The sequence below is a fragment of the Monodelphis domestica genome, chromosome 7 (assembly GCF_027887165.1).
Source record: "Monodelphis domestica isolate mMonDom1 chromosome 7, mMonDom1.pri, whole genome shotgun sequence".
Classification (NCBI taxonomy): Eukaryota; Metazoa; Chordata; class Mammalia; order Didelphimorphia; family Didelphidae; genus Monodelphis; species Monodelphis domestica.
In genome coordinates, this window is record NC_077233.1 from 226,519,242 (window position 1) to 226,542,073 (window position 22,832).

Here is a 22,832-nt window from a genome sequence, read left to right on the forward strand (position 1 = left end):
ACATGGAAATAGGTTCTGATCAAGGACACATGTAAAACCCAGTGGAATTGCACGTAACCAAGGAATAATGTTCTAAATTGACTAATTAAATACAATTTTCAAAAAAGAAAAAGAAAAAAGAAAGGGAAGGAAAAGGAAAAACAAGAAAAGAATTGCATAGATAGGAGAAAATATAGTAAGTTATGAAGAAAAATTACCATCAATTGGATGTTTCTGGTTCTAGTGATAAAACTTAATTTTTTTTATTCAAAGGCTTATACTTGGTTTTTCAGAATAAGTTATTCTTGCACGAAGTCTTTTCCTTTTGCCTTTAGGAATATTATATTTCAGGATATCCGCCCTCCCCCTTTTATAGTAGTTGCAGCATCATCTTACATAATCTGGACAAGTTTTTTTTTTTTGATACTTAATTGAAATATTTTTCATTGTTCTGGAAGATTTGGATTTTGACTGATATTCCTTTTTTTTCAGGAGGTAACTAATGGATTTTTTTTCTATTTTCACTTTGCTGTTAGATCTAGTCAGTTTTCCTTTATAATTTCTAGAAATGAGGTATGATTTTTTTCTTATTTGTTTGATCATGGACACAAGGAATCCAGTAATTCTTAAAGTATTTCTTGGTCTTTTTTGATAGTAGATACATCACATGTTCTCATTTTTCTTCAACTTTGTTCTAATATTTTTCTTTAATTTATTCTAATATTTCTTGTCATCTCACTAAATCATTGAGTTCTGTTGGCTCTATTCCATCTTTCAGAGAGGCTACTGCTGGGGTAATAGTTTTAATCTTCTGTTTAAGCTGTTTATTCTCCTTCCAAATGTTTTTTTCTAAAATTTTTAAGAACTTCTTTTTTCATTGTATACAACAGCAATATTGGATGATAATTATGAGTGAGAACTTTACTCTCAGCAATGCAGTGATCTGGGACAATCCTGAATGACTTATGACAGTGAATGCTCTTCACCTCCAGAGAAAGAACTGTTGGAGTCAGTCTTTCACATCAGTGTATCTTTGGTTTTATTTTGAGGTTTTGGTTATGTATGACAGTGCTCGTATAATAATGACCAACTGGGAGTGCGTTTTGCATGACAATAGAAAAATGAAAAAAATTATTTCTTCATCTAATTTTGGGGTACTTGTCACTGAGCTATTCTTTTTTTTTTTTTCTGAGGCTCTTCTTGTACTTATTGTGGACTTACCTTCATATTCTTGATTTACTTCTTGGGTCTCTCTTATCCATAGTATTCCATCATTATATTTAGAGTTTTCTTAATCATCTCCAACCCTAGCTCCTAGAATGTGACTGCCAAGTATAGGATTTACTTCCCTTACAAAGCTCTTGAATAATGTGGGCAGGTCCTGCCTGGTTCTGTCCTCTTTGCAGTCTGGATGCTGCTATTACTGTCCTGCTACCATTTTGTATTGAGTGGCTGGTTCCTGGTCCCTCTCATTGAAGCAAAATTTAGATGTACTTTCTGCTGCCTCTGTTTCCTGGTGACCTAACTCAGGTGCTTCCCTCAATTTTGTCTCTGTCTTCTGTGTATTCTCCTTCTAGGGGTTAGCTTATTTGCTGCTGTAGCCCTGAACTCCCCTTAAGAAGTATTAGAAAGCATGCTCACTTCAGGAATGGTAGAGAGATTCCAGGGAGACTCAATCTTGTCTCCATCTTCCTGGCTTCTTGGTGTAGCCACCAAATATCAAAAAGCATGCTTCCTGAAGGGTTCTCCAAGATGAGTTGCCTGGGCCCTTTTGCATTATAGGGAACTGATTTTGACTCTAGCTATGGCTCCAGCAAGTCTTTCTGAAGGAATATGGCATAGTGGGAATTACAGCAACTGTGGCAAGCTGACCAGAAACAGATTTGGGGGATTTTTGTTGCCCTTCACATTGGCAATCATTCACCCTTACCTAAAATGATGGTAGCTCTTGGGCTAAGGACAGGCAGGCTCTGTAGGCCAGGGGGCAAAGCTAAGGCAAGTAAGAATAGGCAAATTTTAAATATTTGAATTGTTCTTGAGAGAGCAGGATAAATAAACTATGTGGTTTCCCAGAGCAGTGTGATTTGTCTACCTATCAAAGCAGATGACCCAGCCAGCCACTAAGGCTGAAATTCCCATGCTTGCTTGCCCAGTCATGAAAAACTAGCCATTTTGCCCTTCCCACTGACTCTGGCCTGGATCATTCTTGCTGGACCCTCACCAACTCTTCCCTGTTGGGAAATCTGTCACAGTGGTTAGAGATTCTCTCAGGCGCCTGCTCATTTCTGTCTAGGTTACTCACTAACCCTGTAGATGGCTGGTCATGCTAGTCACTTGCTACTTTTAAAAAAAATTAATCATTAAAATTTATTTTGTAAATTTGAAGCTGTGAAATCATAACATTTTAGTCAATTTTTTTGAAAATATGAATGTTTTTATTTTGTAAAAGAGTAAAAACTTACATATGATTTGAAGGGGTGAAAGTTGGAATGGCCACCCAAGCAGGTAACATAAATCTGGTTTCCTCGGTATTATTGATATTTGGGAAGAGATAATTTATGCTTAGAAGAGTATACCTTGTCACAAAGAAGCAGATAGAATGGAATGAGAAATGGCAACGTCCTATGTGGAAATATGAGAGTCTGAATGATGGTAGAGAGAGTTTGGGTGAGGGTTAAAGGAGAGAAAAACAGATGGGATATTACCAGAGATGCATAAATACAAACCACTTGGCCAGATGGAAGGAAGAGATGATTCTTTCAAAATAGAGTTGACAAAATGGGCACAGGGGGAACATGAACTCAATTCTGCTAGAATGGTCATTTGTTCAAACACAGCATCTGATACTTGCCTTGTGCCCAATGTTATCTTTCTTTCTTTTTTTAACATTATTTTATTTGGTCATTTCCAAACATTATTCATTGGAAACAAAGATCATTTTCTTTTCTTCCCCCCCCCACCCCCCACCTCTCCCATAGCTGACGCGTGATTCCATTGGGTATCAAATGTGTTCTTGATTCGAACCCATTTCCATGTTGTTGGTATTTGCATTAGAGTGTTCATTTAGAGTCTCTCCTCAGTCATATCCCCTCCACCCCTGTAGTCAAGCAGTTGCTTATCATTGGTGTTTTTACTCCCACAGTTTATCCTCTGCTTGTGGATAGTGTTTTTTAGATCCCTGCAGATTGTTCAGGGACACTGCATTGACACTAATGGGGAAGTCCATTACCTTCGATTGTACCACAGTGTATCAGTCTCTGTGTACAATGAATTTTAGTCAATTTTAAAGTAGTATTGGGACAGTTTTGAGGCATGCTAATTTCGTATGGAAATGTTAACTATATTTTGATACAATTTTGCTACAGCTCCTCCTTCCTTTTTATTTCAGCTCAGTACTGGGCCTGGTTGCTCCACTTTTCCCAAGCCCAGATAGTGGGGGAAATGAAAAGCCAGACGAGGAAGCTTTAGTAAAGAGAGACTGATTCACATAGCTGAAGTCACACACAGCAAGTGAGTTGTGAATCCAGAAGTCCGATCTTCTGACTTCTATCCCAGAATTTTTTCCATCACACAACGCTGCCAAAGCTTGAGTTGAGAAAGAAGACACACTAATCTAGATGTAAAGGAGATAGTGGTGCCCAGCAAAACATAGTACACACAAAGGCAAGCTAATAAATATTGTTTAGTGTTGATAACCTAGATGAAGAATCTGTTTAGCCATGATTCTGCTCTTCTTGTTTGGGGTTCTGGTACACAATGACATGCCATCATTGTATCAAGTATAGCAATTAATTAGGCATAATTGCTTTCCTCCTGCCCACCAGCTTCTCCCTTCTCCAGCCTATTTTCCACATAACTGCCAAATTGGTTCTCTGAAAATATAGCCTGTGCCCCATATCATACTCCTGCTCAGGAAACTCAGGTGGCTCTCTATTGCCTCTAGGATCAAATAAAAATTCCCCTTTTGGCATTTAAAGACCTTTATAACTTGCCTCTAGGCTATCTGTATACACAGATTTTAAAATTATTTACCCCTCATAAATACCAACTGAACTGTCCTACATGTTCCTTGTGTACCATTCTCTCACCTCCATGTTCTTGCCCAGGCTTTATCCCATGCTTGGAATGCAATCCCTTCTCACCACTGCCTTTTGGGATCCCTAGCACCGTTCATAGCCTAATTAAAGCACCACTTCCTGCAAAAGGCTTTTCTTGACACCCCTTCCAACCTGTTCCCTGACCCCAAAAGCTATATATACATGAAGTAAATATATGTACATATATTGTGAGATTTAAAATGGTTGAGGTCTTAAACTGTAGTGATTAAAATAGTGGAAGATATAAATTGTGATAGATATAAGAGAGGGTGAGCAAATTTGACTGCAGAAATATGTTTCACTATGGTGTCTTGGGTTTAAAATCAAATATAAGGTGGTCACCAGGGAAATATTCCCAATTATTCAAATACCCAAGTAAATTGGGTTTTATAGAGATTTTAATTAACAATACAATGAGTAATCAAAGAAAGAGAGAGAGAGAGTAAGAAAGGAATAAGTATGAAGGGTCTCAAGCCAATATGGCCTAGACCTGAGTCTTAAAAGAGAAATCAGTCAGTTTTTTAACACTCACCACAAGGTCTGACTAAACAAGGATACTAGTGACACCAGGCCAGCGTCCTTCCTCAAAGAGTCTTCCAGCCAGAGATTGTTTCAAAGGGCCTCTCTCAAGAGCCTCCAGAGCTCCTACCCCAGAGGGACAGAGCCCCTCAGAGGAGCTCCTCAAGGAGCTCTCCTTCAGAATGAGAGTCAGAAATCAAGAGCCTTTGCTCTTCTCTGAGCTCTTATTTTTAAGGGCAAAATCTCCTCTGTCACCTCCCCTAAGTCCTTACATCTACCAATCACCGTAGATGTTTCTAAAGAACCGCCCATTTTGAATTCACAGCTGAGTAGTTTTAATCTCTTTAGTAAATCGGGGGGAAAAAATGCTGCTGTGTTGACAAATTTCATTAAGAAAAAACCTCTGAATAAGTTATCACCCTTTTAGGTTTAAGTAGTTTACAAGTTGCCCCACCTTTATAGGTACTTAGTATCCCATTGTATCAATTCTAAAACAGTCATGACTCAAAGAACTTCCTGTCCCTTCCATAAGCATGGATCAAAGTACTTTCATTGTTTAGCAAACAGTTTTCTGTCCTAAAGCAGTCTTAAGTAGGGTGGAGAAGGGACACTCCCATAGCTAGGAGCCCCCACACTCAAGTAGAGTTTTCACCATTTGCCAGGGAATTTTTTTTTAAGTAGAAGATTCCCCAATGGGGGAAACCCCTAACATTCATAAGTCTGAGAAATTTTGAGGTTTACAATATACTTATTGATTTGTAAATATTATATGTAAATATATACTTATATTACAACATATATGTTATCTGACCTTATACATGTAATCTTCTACCATACTATGTAAAGTTCTTAAGAACAAAGACTCTTTATATCTCCTAAGGGTATAGCACAGTACTTGGCACATGGGATGTGCTTAATATCTGCTTGTATAGAATAGGGATATTCATCTGGTTAGTATGTGAAATATATAAACTGGTAGATCTTTGTAATCTATTGACAAAGACAGATAGACCTTCTAGTCCTTAGGAATAGTGTTAAGGAATGCTAAGGAAATAATTTCATACACATAATTTATCAAGGTGCTCTGGTTAGATTTGAGAGGTATAATAGTGTGTAACACAGGTCACAGGTCAAGACCCCAAGATAAGGTTGTCCCAGGTATTCTGTGGCTCCAGGTGGCACTCAAAACCCTAACTTATCTACTGCCTTTGATTATTTACTTTTAACTATCAACTAGAGGAAGAAATATTTTTATTTTATTAAATTTTAACTCATTAACTCCTGCCTTGGACTCAATACTGTGTATTTGTTCCAAGGCAGAAGAGTGACAAGGGCTAGGCAATGGGGGTTAAGTGACTTGCCCAGGGTCACACAGCTGGGAAGTGTCTGAGGTCACATTTGAACCTAGGACCTCCTGTTTCTAGGTCTGGCTCTCAATCCACTGAGCTACCCTGCTGCCCCCAGAAATATTTTTAAAGAAAAGATATTTATTGAAATGGCATAGAAATAAAATAGAAAAAAAAATTTCCCCTTAAATCCAGAACATTCCTTTTTACAAATACACCTACCTAGCCCCATACATGGAAGAAGTAGAAGGGAATACATGTAGTAAGGTAGCATATATTCTTTTTTTATTATCAAGAAATTTTATTTAACAATATGTAATAACACATTTCCACATAAGTTTTCCAAAATTATATGATCCAAACTATCTCCCTTCCTCCCTTTCTTCCCTCCTTTAGGAGCTGGCAAGCAATTTGATCTGGGTTATACCTTTGCTATTATGCAAAACAAATTTCCATATTGTTCATTTTTGTAAGAGAATAATCAAATAAAACCAATACCCCCACATAAAAACCAAATAAAGTGAAAATTTGTATGCTTTGATCAGTATCCTGACTCCCACAGTTCTTTCTCTGAAGGTGAATAGCATCCTTTATCATAAGTCCCTTGGAATTGTCCTGGATCATTGTATTGCTGAGAATAGCTAAGCCTATCACAGCTGTTACTGTGTATAATATTTTCTTGGTTCTGCTTATTTCACTCTGTGTCAGTCCATTTAGGTTTTTCCAGCTCCATCTGAAATCATCCTGTTCATCATTTCTTATACAATAGTGTATTTCATTCTTGCACAATAGTATTTCATCACCATCATATATCACAATTGTTCTCAGCCATTCCACAATTGATGGGCATCCCTTCAGTTTCCAGTTCTTTACCAGAGATAGGGTATATTCTTAAAAGCTCAGTTCATACCTTCAATGCTGCAGGCCTGCAGGTGTCCTCTTTTCATATTGTCAAACTGCTCCTGTTCCCCACTTGTTTCTGTTGGACACTGGTCTCCTAGATGTGTTGCGTCTGCTGCCTGCTGACCTCTTGGTTCTGCCATCTCTGCCAGGAGCTGCTCCCCTGTATGAGTGGCCTGCATCAGAGGCAGCCAAGCACAGCCCCTCTGAACAGAAGCTTGTAGAGATTTCCCCTGCTTCAGGTTTCTGGAGGACCCTGAACCCTAAAGTCTTGGCAGTTTGTTGAGAGAGTAGATCTTAGACAGATGATTGCCAGGTGTAGACTAGCTTTTAGAAATTAAAACCAGGAGGTATATAGGATACCCACCACAAACTTGTAGAAGGTATCCCACAGACAGACCCAAGATCAGTGATTAGGAGGTAGGGAACAAGTATTTATTAAGCACTGACTATGTCCCAGGCATTGTGCTAAGCACTTTATAAATTTTATCTCATTTGATCCTCACAAGAACCCTAGGAGATAGGTACTACTCTTATCCTCATTTTATTTTATTTTATATTTATTTATTTATTTATTTTCTAAAACACTTATCTTCCATCTTAGAATCAATACTGTGTGTTGGTTCTAAGCAGAAGAATTTATCCTCATTTTATAGTTGAGAAACTGATGCAAATAGAGGTGAAACAACTTACTCAGGATCCTATAACTAGTGTCTCGCTGTGCCACCTAATTGCCCCTGTGTGCAGTGGCATTCTAGCCACTATTCAAGAGGCTGGGAAGCCATCAATCACAATGTAGTCGTTTATAAGTAAAGATAAAGAGAGAAAAACCTAGGGAAAAGTCCCTCACATCCTTGACCTACTCTGTTGGAACCCTCTCTCCAACTCCCAGATTCAGGTAGAACACTCTCCTGTCAGAGGTTCTAATAGACATAGTAAGCACACAGATTCTGTTGGAACACTGGTCAGGGTTTGGTTAGAGGTTCTAATCTGCATAGTCACTCAGAATACAGATAGACACATGGGGTAAGGTTTACAGAAACTGGGAGAAAGCACAAACTTATTAACATCTCAAAGTATCAACCTGAAGGACACATCCCACAATCCCCAAGATACTTTGTATAGCATGGTAAAGACATAAGTTGTTTCTGTTTCACTCAGGTATTTAAGAGACCTTTGTATTCTGGACAGGTTAAGACAATCCTAGGAGAAGCTCATTTTACTGGGGTCCTAGGCATATTCATTTTGGATATATAGAATAACATACTAATTTCACATTCCACACAAGGTCCAACAACTAGTGTCTCCTAATTGCCTCTGAAGTAGAGTTCTCTGAAAAGATTACTCCTGAGGTCATTAACTATGGGAAAAAATGTTTCCTAGAGGTCTAGAGAGCTTGACACTTACAGCAAAGATCTGTTCAAGGTAGAAGATCTTCTAAGAGAAACACAAATCAAATTTTACTAGGAAAAAAGCCCAAGAAGCTCCTTCCCACAGTCCATGAGGACTTTGTAGGTCCATGCCTGAGAGTTGATGCTTTTCTAAAAGAGTTATAAAAAGCCTAAGGGCTTTAAACTGAGAGTAAAATTAAACATGCATGTAGACACTTAAAATAGAGGGGAGAGGAGAGGGTAAAAAAAGAAAGGGAAAGTGCCCAGGAAAATTAGTTGAAGGAAATAACACGGATAATCAAAGGAAGCAGGGAAGACTTGCTTCAACAGGAGCAAGATAAGAATTTAGAGAGGCAGAAATGAAGAGGTAATATATTTCAGGAATGTAGAAAAGCCTATGTCAATACATGTGAGTGAGTGATTGTGTAAAGAATTTGGGGAATAGGTAGTGGACAATCCAGTTTGCCTGAAAAGCATATGTTCTAGAGTTACTTTCCCAAACTTCCATTAGCACTTGGAGCCCTGGGAGCTCAGCTACTGTTTCCTCAGGGCTCTCGGATTAACTCTAGGGCCATATAGGTGTCTCTTCTAAAGCTATAGTTCACAAGCCTCCACCAGTGTTACTTTCTACCATGATTATCAATTGATGTCAATTAGTCAGCTAGACCTAAATAATTTTAGAAAAGGGCATTTATCAATATAGCAAAATTGGTATAAAAATTTCAATCAAAAATGCGTCATACTAATATGGAAAAATGTTTTATATGATTACACATGTAAAATGTATACCAGATTGCTTACTGTCTCAAGGAGGTGGGAAGGCAAGGATGGAGAGAGGGAGGGTCAGAAGAAGGAAGAGAATTTGGAACTAAAAACCTTTTTAAAATGTTAAAACAAGCTTTTACATACAGTGGGGGGGGGGAATAAAATGTTATTTTTTAAAGTGTGTCATAGACTCCTGCTAGTATATAAAATGTCCAAAGAAAATGAACTAAAGCAAAGGAGTAATTCACATGTTTCAAAGATGCTACTGGGATGCTAGTAGGAAAATGGGAAGTCCCAGATTCTCTGATCCTCCAAAAGTCTTGAGGTCCTTCTCTGGTTAAGGGATGAGGGGGATGATGATGAGGCAGAGGTTGAGGAACTCAAGTGATCCCTTCTTTGTGGTTTATCTGGATAACTCTTTTCTACTACCAGGTAATTAAATTTCTTAGTCCTAAATTGACTTGATATTTTAAAGATGATCCATGGGTAATGGCCACAGTTCTTGTGCAATAACATTACAATTGATCAAGGTCTTTTTTACAATTAATTTAAAGCCTATGATTAGTGGACATTCTACCTTTTACCTAAAACGAATGGATGGAAATTGTTACTATTTATTTTAATTTTAATTTTATTAATTTTATTTATTTTAATAACAAAGTTCTACATTGGTTTTTCAAAGTTATATGATCCATATTGTCTCCCTCCTTTCTCTTCCCCTTCCCTGCCCCCCAGCTGGCAGTCAATTCAGTCTGTGTTATACATGTATTACCACACAAAATATATTTCCTTTTTATTAATCTTACAAAACCCAAACCCCAAAACATATACCCAAATAAACAAGTGATAAATCATATGTTTTTATCTGTATTTTTACTTCAAAAGTTCTTTTTCATAAGTCCTCAGAATTGTCCTGCATCATTGGATTGCTTTTAGTAACAAAGTATCACATTTGATCATTCCACAATATTGCAGTTACTGTATACAATGTTCTGCTTATTTCACTTTGTATCAGTTCACATAGGTCTTTCTAGTTCTTTCTGAAATCATCCTGCTCATCATTCCTTAGAGGACAATAGTATACCATCATCATATACTATAATTTGTTCATCCATTCCCCAGTTGAAGGACAGCCCTTTGATTTCCAATTTTTTGCCACCACAAAAGTTCCTTTCCTATTTTTTTAAAATTATCTCTTTGGGATACAGACCCAGTTATGGTATTATTGGATCAAAAGGTTTGCATTCTTTTATAACCCTTTGGGCATATTTCAAAATGGAAATTTCTACTTAAAAGGAATACCTTTATAAATCCCACAAGTTTTCTTTTCCATAGTATAAAATGCAATAAACCTAAAAAATAAATATCAGGACTATGAAAAAAACATCTTCCTTAGAAATTTCTAGATTTCCTATTTTGCTCCATATTCAAATGCTTTGGCTGAGACTATTATAGTATAATTCTATAAAACATAAAGAAAAAAGATGGACACTAATTTCTGTATTTAACAATCTGAAAATCAAGGAGCCATTTTCATTTCCATTTTATATCACTTAGATTACACAGCTTAACTAGTTAACCCTAAAATAGTTCCCTCTTCCATTTCATACCTCAAATTATAGTTTCTGCTTTTAAAATACATGTAGTGCAAACTGCAAAATCTCGGAGGGCAGACAAAGCAAAAGAAACTGGAATTTACCAGCAAGAGCCAAGGAAAGCAAGGTCAGTACTAAATAGGACCTGAGCATCACTCAAGAGATTGGGAGAGGGAAGAGCCTGGTGTTGCTACTGTCAAATCAAGAACTATGGCTAGAGGAGGCAGTGGGGTAACTCAGTGGACTGAGAGTCAGGCCTAGAGATGGGAGGTCCTGGGTTCACATCTGGCCTCAGACACTTCCTAGCTGTGTGACCCTGGGCAAGTCACTTGACCCCCATTGCCTAGCCCTTACTACTCTTCTGCCTTGGAACCAATAGACAGTATTGATTTCAAGATGGAAGATAAGAGTTTTATTAAAAAAAAAAAAACTATGGCTAGAGATATGAATAAACAAAGAAGGCACAGAGCATTATGAAGTAATGCTTGTAAGGGATAAATTTAGGGGTTTTTGACCAATATATTATCCTTAGGGTTGCCAGGGATTAACTCAAATCCCAATAAAAATACTCAAGTCAGTTTGGGAATTTTATGGTGTTTCGTTTAATATAGAGGGAAGGAATTAAGAAGAAGAGAGAGGGGAAAGGGTATAGGATTTCTCTGGCCTAGCCTGTGTCAGGGGAAGTTCAGAGACCTTCTAGTCATGAGGCCTCCTCTGAGATGAGAGGCCTTCTAGGAGGATAGGGTTTTTAGGAAAGGTAAAGGAATAAAAAAGGAATCAGCCTAAACTCCAAGAGAGCTCAGGGAAGATGCCTCACCTGAACCATGCTACTAAGCTTTTCCCAGTCACCACATCAAGGATACTCACCACCAAACCCAGACAATAGCTGCAGCGATGCCAAGACTCCCAGCACACTGCCACCAGCCACATTTCCCCTGCAAAAAGAGAGCCACCTCTCTGCCAAAAGAGACAAGAGAGGAAGTGACATGAAATATATAGACCGTTTTTTTACATCACTTCCTGTGACTCACATGTACCAATGGTAGCTTAAGCTTGATTTAGGACAGCCCAGGGGCCTCTCAGCTATTTCTGATTTGTCACTTGCTAGCACATGTCTGTCATAGGCCATCCTTCTCAACACTTAATCCTTAAGTAGGGGTGTTTACATTCCTGTACATTCCTAAGCAGGGTGGAGTAAATCTAAAATTCACATGCTATAGGTCAAAAATTGATCAAAAGAAAAAAAACCATAAGAAATGATAAAACCATGACTACATGCAGAGCCTCAGAAAAAAATGACTTGACTACAAGGACTAAGAGAATACCTGGAAGGAAGAAGCAAGACATAAGTGACAAGAAAGCTCTGGGGGAAAGACCCAAAGAGAAAATTCATATCTTTGAATAGATGGTAGTAAACATATTCAAGAAGCAGACTCTCTGAAAATTAGATTGACCAACCAAGAGTTGTTAACTCTATGAAACAATAAGAAATATTATAATAAACTTTAAAAATAGAAATAAGACAAGAAAATGTAATGTATCTCCTATCAAGAACAACTGACTTGGAAAATATGTCAAATAAAAATAAAACAACAACAGTCACCACTCAAATTAAAAAACATGGCATTGTCTCCTATTGAACATAATGGAAATGCTCCATTTAGGAAGGGTTTAATGAATTAAGACATCTGATATACAGCCCAGAATCCTAATCCAAGACAATTTACTTGGTCAAATAATTATTAAAGGAAAAATAGCAAAGTATAACAATTACATGAAAGACTATTCCAAATCATGAATAATATGAGAAATGCCAACCAAAGTTTTACTTCATACCCTGCAAGTTGGAAAAGATGATCAAAAATGGTAAGTCAATGTTGGAAGGGTTATAGAATGATAGGGACATGGATGTATCATTGGTGAAGCTACAAATTTATATGACCACTTTGGAAAGGAATTTTTTAAATGAAGTCCGTATAAAATGTCCTAACTCTTTGACTCAGAGATTCCATTACTGGATTTATACATGAAGGAAGCCATTGAGAAGGAAAAATGTGCCGATAAATGTCAAAATATTTATAGCAGCACTTTTTGAGATAGCAAAGAATTGGAGATAAGTTAGCTATCCATTGTTTGGAGAATTGATAGACAAATTGTGGTATATAAATGTAATGGAATACTACTGTGCTATAAGAAATGACAGTGTGATGTACAGAAAAAGCATGGAGAATTTTCCATGAACTGATGCAGAGTGAAATAGGCAGAGCCAAGAAAACAATAGACACAAAAACTACAATGATGTAAATGGAAAGAACACACACACATATAAATTTAAAAAGTGAATGTTAAAAAGTTTTAGTGATTAAGCAGGACTCAAAAATGAAAAGACATTTGAAGATAACCCCAACTTCACTTCTCCTAGACATGAGAAGTCTACAGATGTTACACATGTTGCACATCTTTTCAGATTTTTTCAACATTTTAATAAGTTGTATTGATTCTCTCTCTCTCACTTGAAAATATTCTTTGTTAATTGGGATGGCTCTTTGAGAGGGGAGAGGGGATTATGAGGAAAACTATGATAATAAAGAAGAAACAGAAGACATCAATAAAAACATTTTTCATAAAAAGGCAATGGAGAGCCAGATTCAGTGTTATACACCCACCCATAGTCCTCGTTATTGGGGTGATTGAGGCTGGTGAATCATTTGAGTCCAAAACTTCTGAGCTGCAGTAGGACTAAAGCTGATAATCTGTAGTAGGTCTGGTACAAAAATGATAAACCCTTGGGATAAGTGGGCTACCAAGCTGCCTAAGGAGGGACAAACTAGCTCATGTCCGAAAATCAGAACAGATTAAAGTTTCCATGAAGATCAATAATAGGATTAGGACTATGAGTGGCTGCTGTATGCTAGGCTAGGTGAGGAGACCCAGTCTCCTCCTCCTACAAGAAAAAAAAATCGATGTAAAGTGCTTTGTGATCTTTAAATATTATGTTTAAATGGCTGTATGGATGTCAAATACTACCATTTACATGCAAGTTAACAACAGTACTAATCAAACCAAGTGGACTTAAGGTATGTAAGGCTGCATTTAGAGTGACAATGCCTGCTGAACTTTGTGTCCACATGATTTGAGTTACAGGAGACCTTAGAGACATTGAGTGTACTCCAAGCATGAATCCCTTTTGAAACATCCTTTCCCTATCTTCTACTTGTTAAATATTATGAGGGATTTGTAAGTGAGGAGATATGGAGAAGGAAAATAAACTCTCAAAGGGTTATGAGTCGGGCCATTTACTACTCACAGGCATGTGTGTGTGTGTGTGTGTGTGTGTGTGTGTGTGTGTGTGTGTGTGTGTGTGTGTGTATGTATCTCCCTTACCTTTCAGACCCATAGGAACACAATGCTGACAGTGGTTTCTTTTTTTTTTTTAGTTGAAAAAATATTTAATTAATTAATTTAGAATATTTTTCTATGTTTACAACATTCATGTTCTTTCCCTCCTTTCTCCCCCCCCCATAGCCAATGCATAATTCCACTGGATTTTACATGTATTATTGAGCAAGACCTGTTTCCTCATTATTGATATTTGCACCAGGGTGATTGTTTAGAGTCTACATCCCCAATCATATCCCCATCAACTCATGTGATGAAGCAGCTGTTTTTCTTCTGTGTTTCTACGCCCACAGTTCTTCCTCTGAATGTGGATAATATTCTTGTTCATAAGTTCCTCTGTATTGTCCTGGATCATTTCATTGCTGCTAGTAGAGAAGTCGATTACATTTTATTGTGCCACAGTGTATCAGTCTCTGTGTACAATGTTCTGCTCCTCTCACTCTGCATCAATTCCTGGACGTTGTTCCAGTTCACATGGAATTCCTCCAGTTCATTATTACTTTGAGTACAATAGTATTCCATCACCAACAGATACCACAATTTGTTCAGCCATTCCCCAATTGAAGGGCATCCCCTCATTTTCCAATTTTTGGCCACCTCAAAGAGTGCAGCTATGAATATTTTTGTACAAGTCTTTTTCCTAATTATCTCTTTGGGGTACAAACCCAGCAGTGCTATGGCTGGATCAAAGGGCAGACAGTCTTTTATTGCCCTTTGGGAATAGTTCCAAATTGCCTTCCAGAATGGTTGGATCAATTCACAACTCCACCAGCAATGCATTAATGTCCCCACTTTGCCACATCCCCTCCAATATTCATTACTTTCCTTTGCTGTCATGTTAGCCAATCTGCTAGGTGTGAGGTGGTTGACAGTGGTTTCTGCATATAGCTGGCTGATACTCTGAGAGCCCAGATCTCTTGGGTCCCCGCCCTTGTAACTGATGTGTGCAAATTCACAGGGACTGGGAAAGAAGAGAAGCTGAGGGTATTCAGTCAGAAGGTGTTCTGGATTGTCAACTTCCATCTCTCCACTTTTCAACCACAAGGACACTATGATTAATAAAGTTTACTAACCCTTTCATACCCAGATTTAGACAAAGTTTGCTAAGCTGATAGTCTACTAACCTTGCATTCCATCCCTAAAGGTAGCTGGCCAAGTCAGTTGTGTACATGGGAACATAGGTATATGGGATCAATCAGTAGTCAAAAATGGGGTCACTTTTGTCAGCTAGGACTTAGTAATAGGTCAATCCTTACAAAGATGAAAATGGTATTATGCAGTGAAATTTTGGCAGAAGCAAGATTAAAATACTCACAGAATGCTTAGCATAGAACAGGCACTGAATTAAATTGTTTTAGTAGAGAGAGCCTTGGTCTAGAAACTAGGAAATTTAGATTTAGGTTCTAGCTATGCTGGGACTCGCTGCGTGACCTTAGACAAGTTGGGCAGGTTGAAAGTGGGTTAGACCACTACTTCAGTACAAGACCTTAGCACTTCTTGCCTGGATTTGATATAGTTGTTCATTTGTTTCAGTTGTGTCAGATTCTTCATGACTCTTGTTTAGGATTTCCTTGACAAAGATACTCAGTGGTTTGCCATTTTTTTTTCCATCTCATTTTTACAGATGAGGAAATTGAGGTGAGCAGGATCAAGTGAATTGCCCAGGGTCACACAGATAGTAAGTGTCTGAGGCTGCATATGAACTCAAGTCTTCCTGATTCTAGGCCTAGCACTCTATCCACTGCACCATCTAACTGCCTCTGGACTTGATAAAGTCTTCTAATTGATAAATTCTGTCTCCAACATCTCCCATCTCCATCCATCCTCACACAATTGCAAAAGTGAAATTCTTAAAGTACATGTCTGATTATGTTATTGCCCTGCTTATTAAACTCCAATGATCCCCTCTGACCTTTAAGATAAGGAAGAAAAGTCTCTCTATTGGGTACAAAGGCACACAAAAATAACATCTAGAGAAGGTATTGCTGCCATACCCAATTACTCCCTTGTAGCATCCAGCAATTTAACTACACTTCACTTGGTTGAGAAAACTAGAAAGTGAAACTAAGAAATAAAATCAGAAATAAAAAGTAAAGCATGTTTGTTGTGAGTCAATGCACCAATGGAATGCAAAAACATAGGTTGAGATAAACAAGGAAGAATAGCTTTGATATACAGAATTCCATTTTTTTCAATACCTTCTTGGGTTTCAACAATCTTGTCTCTGAGACTTACTTTCTGGGTGACTTTAGACAATTGATTCAGTCTCTTTGGGCCTCAATTTCTTCATGTGTAAAATAAGGAGGTTGAATGATATAGCTTCTAGCTCAGATCCATGGTGTGAGATTTAAATTAATATCAATAACTCCAAGTATTATATTTTATAAGATTTATTAGTAATCATTTGAAGTAGAAGAAATAACAGAACAAAAGTAAAAAAAAAATCTGAGTCAAAACATATGGGTAAAATTCTCCTGCCTGGCTCCTGCCAGCCTCCAAAACTGACTTTTTCAGGGAGCAGAGAGAGGAGGTGGAGCTACATCAAAATATATCCTCCCTACCTTAGCACGGTAATGTCTGAAGGAAAATGGGAAGCTGGGAAAGAGAATTCTGGGGAGAAAATTCTAATTACACAATGGCCCTGTGCTATGGATGGACAATGAGATTTTCTCTCTTTCAGAACCTTGGTGGTACCCTTTTTGTCAAAGGATAGAATGGGTTGGACTTTGGCTAACTTGGTAACATAGGGAGACTTGGAATTACAGTATCTGTTTAATAAGTCAGATCACAGGGAATTGTTTGCCACAAGACCTTCCTTCTGAAGAGTTGAGCATTGTTGGATGACAATGGCCAGAGCTAGGAGTGTAGAACAAGATCAAGAAGTCAACTTTGTGTGCAAGAGTGAGTAGAACCCTTGAATTTACAGTGGGGAAGATCTAGTGCTTTGCTTCAACATCAAAAATGGAAAGTAGAATGAATACACAAAGACTACAGGTAAAGGTAATCAAGGACAGAACTTGGGACAAGGGGCATTATTTGCAAAGTCCTCTCCTTTTGCCATACTTTTTTTTTAAACCCTTACCTTCCACTTTAAATCAATACTGTGTATTGGTTCCAAGGCAAAAGAGTGGGAGGCAGTGGGGATCAAGTGACTTGCCCAGGGTCACACAGCTGGGAAGTGTCTGAGGCCAGATTTGAACCGAGTACCTCCCATCTCTAGGCCTGGCTCTCAATCCACTGAGCTACTCAGCTGCCCCCTTTTGCCATACTTTTGATAAAATAAATTTTAAATGTTTTTCAATTCAACTCAGTTAAGCCTTCCTTGTCTGTCAACATTTGCTTCATTCCACCCCTGTACAGAGGGTAGTTAAGTTTCAACATCAGTCTTTTGGAATTAAGACTGATCATTGCATTGATCTAAGTTCTGATAGCTTTTAGCATTATTTTCCTTTATATATTAGTCATCATGTATATTCATAGGATCTAAGGGACTTTTTTCTCTTAATTTGACTTACTTATTTTAATTCTGCATCATTTTATGCAAGTCTTTTAAAAATTTTCTAAATCCTTTATAATTACAATTTCTAAGGCATAATAATATTCCATTATATTTTCTTTTGTCCGCCATAATTTGTTCAGCCATTTTCTAAGTGCTAAGCAGCAGTGTTTTCCATTATTTGCTATCACAAATCATTGCTATTGGCATTTTGGTATGTATGGCCCATTTTGGTGTCACAATGGATAGAGCTTTGGATCTGAAATTAGGAAGACCTGAGTACAAATCCAATTTCTTTGCCACTGTTTCTTTATCTGTAAAATGAGGGTAATTATAATACCCACCTCCCAGGGTTCTTTCGAGGATAAAAACAGAAAAAGTGCTTTTCAGATCTTAAAGTACAATACAAATGCTAACTATTTTATTATGTCCTATTATATTACAATGTTATGCTGTGCCATATATAATAATTATTATTATTATATCTTTGACTGTCTTAGGATTATATTTTCAGTATCACTGTGTCAAAGGGTATGCAAGTTTAGTTACTTTGAGTGTTTGAGATTGATTTCAGAATAATGATATCAATTACCAGCTCCACCAACAGATAATTAGTGTGACTGTCCTTTCCCAGCCTATCCAACATTGACTATTTATATCTTCCATCATATTTTTTCCTGTTTTTGTACAGCCTTTGCAAACCAGAGATCTTGTAGAGTCACTGCACATCAGTACAATTTCAGAATCTCATCCCCCCCCTCCCCCCCATCAGCCCTAATGAATCAGAGTCTGGGGGTTTCTTTCCTCAGTTCACTTCACTGTAGAGTCAGCTGTGACTAATATAACCTACCTGTTTGTGACAAATTGTTGAATTCTATGTTTCAGATGCTATTAGAAACGTCCAAGTCTTAGGATTGAATGAGACACAAGTGATGCAAAGTCTGACCTTCTCTGTGCATATCACTGGGAGGTAAGAAACAAGAGCACCACTGTTTTCTAGTCTCCCTATTACACCACTTTTCTACAATGTTGCTCAGATTCTTAATAAGATCTTTGTTCTTTCACCCTGTTTCTCTCCCTCTCAGCTCCAGCAGTAGCAGCCATGCCCAGGTCCTCTAGAACCATATAGGAGAGAAAACTCTCTTAATCAGTCTTCAAACAACAAACCTTAATTAAGTATCTCCAATGTCCCAAGCTCTGCATTAGGTACTCCTCCAGTCCAGATCTTCTGTCCTAACTGGGGTTAATGAAAGTAAGATTAGTGTTTACTGGCTATCATATGGATTGGTTCAAAAGATGTCCTTTCTCCTTTTCTACCTTCTTTCCTCCTCTATTTTCTCCCTCTCACCTTTCCTTCCTTCCTTCATTCTGAGCCACAAGATATGAACTGGTGTGTGCAAGAAAGACATCACGAAGGCCTTCTTTTATTCTTGATTTCTGTATAGAGTATTTCTTGGGATGTTAGCACTATGGGGTTAGAAAGCTGAAAGATGCACTGGTGAAAATTTGATCATTTACCCAAAAAGCACTTAGAATTTTTTTCAAGCCAAGGATGCTTATTGAACCAGTTTTTATTAAATGTCTGTTAAGTGCAGGACACTCCCCAGCTTTCCAGTTCCATCAACAATATTTTTCCTTGGGTGTAGGTGATTGTTGGACTTTCTAATACAAATATTTACAAATGTAAACCAAATTGTGGGCTTAATCAGATTATATGCTTCTTGAGGGCAGGGACTAGATGGATTTTCATCTTTGTATACCCAGCATTCCAGTGACATTTAATAAACAGTTGTAGTTATATGTATATGGAACTTGATTTTGGTAGGACAACTTCAAGGTTTCCAAGAAAGATGCAGAGTGGCAAGAAAGCTTAAGGCTTTTCTGGACTTTCCCCCCTCATCATATCCTTAAATTTAGCCCATTTGTCTCTGATACTGAAAAAGAAAACTACCTCCCAGAGGAGATATATTGATTGGGAAGGACCTAGATGGTGATGGAAAAAAACCCAACTAGGACCTACCTAGGGCCAGTAAAGCACAAACCCCTTGAGACTATAGGAAACCAAGTTTATTTTACTTATTGAGGTTAGGGAAATAGTAGATAAACTCCACAGGGTCCCTGTCTCTAAAAAAGCTCAATCTCTACTCACTTCTCTATGCTCCCCTCACAAGGACGCTCTTCTGGTCTTCTCAAGCCTTCCTTAACAGCTCCTTGATCTTTCTAAACACAAAACACCATCTGACTACCTTGTTAAACTAAATATCCCAGGTTGTCTCTAAAAGGGTGACAGGACTCACAGGTGGACTGAGTCCTTCCCCAAGCCTTGGGTTGGCTTCCTAGGTAAAACCCAAAGTCCCAGATGTAAAACCCTTTGGTTTACTTTAGCCAAATTGTCACAGTCAGATTGTCACAGCATTTCAGGGAAACACAGATCTCATCCCAGGTATTCCTCTAGATCTAAGAACCTTCTAGTTTTTCCACAAAACTAGTTAGTTCCCAGCAGTTGATGGAGCAGCTGTTCTCCCTTCCAGCTCAGAGAGAAGGGAGTTCAGGAGTGCCAGTTTTTCTCAGTAAACTCCCCAAGCCCCCTTCTACAGAGCTCCCCCTTCTAGAATCTTTTCCCAGGGTTTGTGGCTATATTCTCTTCTCTCCCTCTTAGAAACAACCTTTGCCTTTTTTCCTATCCTTTATCCTTACATTCCACCCTCTGAGCATGTGAGCAATACTCTAGGCATTTTATAGATGAGAGATAACTTTCTAGAAGTGAAAAGTTAAGTTGCAAATCTCAGAAGGCTATAAATTAGTCCCTGGCACCTGGTAATAGGGAAAAGATCATGGTAAGGGATGTGGGAGTGCTCCATAAGACAGGCCTCCTCTGCTTTGCAGTTTTTCTTAATTTACATAATATTGTGAGGTTTTTTTCCAATTTCATGTAATAACAAATTTTAACATTAGTTTTCTAAAATTTCAGATTCCAAATTCTCACCCTTCTTCCCTCCTGTCCCCCCTCCCTGAGGTAATAAACAATTTGATCTAGGTTATATATGTGTATTTATGCAAAAAATATTTCCATATTGGTTATGTTGCAAAAGAAGACTAATAAAATGTACAAAAAAGCCAGGAAGAAAATAAGGTGAAAAATGTTATGCTTCAATCTGTATTTGGACTCCATCATTTCTTTTTTTGGAGATAGATAGCATTTTTTGTCATGAGTCCTTTGGAATTGTCTTAGATCACTGCATTCAGCAATTTTTCTTAGAGCCAAGAGAAGGCTACCAAATTGATGTCATTGACAATATGTGTGGGAGCCAGGTCAAATTGTAACCATTCCAATCAATTCCAAGGGACTGCATAAAAGAAAGCAGGATAGTGTAAGCATTGGCCTGGTTAACCAGCCACTCAAATTCTAATCCAAATTTCTGTCAGATGCTAGCTAGGTGACTTTGCATAAGTCATTTCCCTTTTTTGGATTTCAGTTTGTCCTCTAGAAAATCAAAAGTTCAGACTAGATCAAAGGTTATTAATGTGGAATCTGTGATTTGTTTTTTGAAAAATTCTTTGATAATCAAATTAAATAAAATATAATTATAGCCAATTATAAAAGAAGCCATTATAATTAACTTCCTTTATATAAAAGAAACCAATATAGTTGACTACCTTTATAATCCTAGGGATTTTATTTTGTGCATTTAAAAACATTATTTTGAGAAGGAGATCCATAAGTTTTGCTCAATTCCCAGAGGGGTCTATGCAGGAGTGCAGGTCTATGCAGGTAAATGTTTAACAACTGTTTCTCTAGGGGAAAAAATGTACCCACTACACACTTTTAAATTTAATTTGCATTAGCATTTTCTCTTTCCCTTTTTTTGAGTCCAAACAACCAACAAAACAATAAATCAAAGCCTAATTCATAACATTTGTCAATTTCCAAGGTGTAAATGCTTATGCTGAGAATTCAACAATCAATTCTTCGCAGAGCCAATAGAAACTAGTTCCAACACATCATTTGTCTATGACCAAGAAAAAGAAATGTTAAGAATACCTGGATTAGGTGAAGTTTAAATCCCTTTGTTGCTATGGTGGCTATTTTGTAGAGGGGATTCCTTTAGCTATGAACTGGACTAGATGATCTCAGATCGGAGGTCCCCTTCCAGCTCTGAGTTGCTGTGATTCTATATTTAAAGTCATTTTTTAAAAAGCCATTTCTTTCTTTTTTTTTTCTTTTCTTCTGTTTTGTCTATTTCCAGTCTTCCTATGACTTTATGCTGGCTAATTAAACCAGACTGTGTCCCTCTAGAAGGAAATGAATGCCACCTGGTGGTGATAAATAGCACCTCTTACAATGTGAACCACACCTTCAAGGATCCAGGAGAGTATTGTCTCAGTGTCAGAGTCCAAAACAGCACCAACCAGATCCCTCAGTATCACCTGATTAAAGTGTTGTCCTCTGGTAAGTGGTTTGATTCTTATCAAAATAGAGAAGCAGGTGAAATTTGTGTTTGGTGCCCTCCCCCCTCCTCTTCTGTGCCCGGGTGTGTGTACCAGACACTTTTAGGGATCTTTAAATATTTTCTCCCCATGGAAACTTGCCCTTCCCTAAGCATCAAATATTTCCAGCTAAACTGTTGCAGATAACAGTTGGTGAGAATGCTCTAAGTACAGCTTCAGTTTAATGAGGAACTCCTAGAGTGTGAAAAGTATTCAAGTCCCAGAACAATTAAAAAAATTAGGTGCAGAATTTTTAACTTTTAGAGATCATCTAGTCCAACCAGATTATTTTATAAATAAGAGCTGTTGAGGCCCATCAAAGGGACCTATTTAAGGTCACACACCTAGTTAATGGTAGGCTGCTTGGACCTGATAATGAGGTTTTGTTATTATTGGTCTAGATAGATAGATTGATAGGGGGAGAGAGACAGAGACAGAGACAGAGAGGAGAGAGACATGATAGATAATTCAGGAGGTTTTACATTCTATCATGCTGTCTCCCTCTTTAATGACAATACCATAATTACATTATGCATTAATAAATAATTTAATGAATCTAGTAATTATGCATCAGAATGATTTTCATGTATTATGAAAGAGTGGAGATAATTTGGGGGGCAGAGTCCATTTTCCATTATAAATGATCTGTGATGATTCTTCTTATCTTTAAAGCTATTCTTATACATAAGAATAGCATTTGGGCAAGTTACATTATTCCTCTATATCTCAGTAAACTTGAGTGTAAAACAGTGATTGGACTGAATCAAAGGATCACAGATTAAGACCTAGAAGGATGCTGGGAAGCCATCTAGTACAGCTCCATCATTTTACAAAAAAGGAAATCAAAGCTCAGAGAC

General features: G+C 37.7%; 1 protein-coding gene across 5 annotated transcripts in view; it reads left to right on the forward strand.

Annotated features, from left to right (window-relative positions):
* TMEM130 (transmembrane protein 130) overlaps window positions 1–22,832 on the forward strand; it is a 43,256-nt gene that overhangs the window by 10,513 nt on the left and 9,911 nt on the right. For 3 of the 5 annotated variants that reach the window (XM_007498277.3, XM_007498279.3, XM_056806507.1), the window contains exons 2-3: window positions 18,373–18,457; window positions 21,735–21,937. In XM_007498277.3, the coding sequence (XP_007498339.2) occupies window positions 18,373–18,457; window positions 21,735–21,937 (288 nt within the window). Of the gene's footprint in view, window positions 1–16,680; window positions 16,986–18,372; window positions 18,458–21,734; window positions 21,938–22,832 lie in introns of those variants that run through there. The other 2 variants (XM_007498278.3, XM_007498280.3) reach the window with 2 other exon arrangements.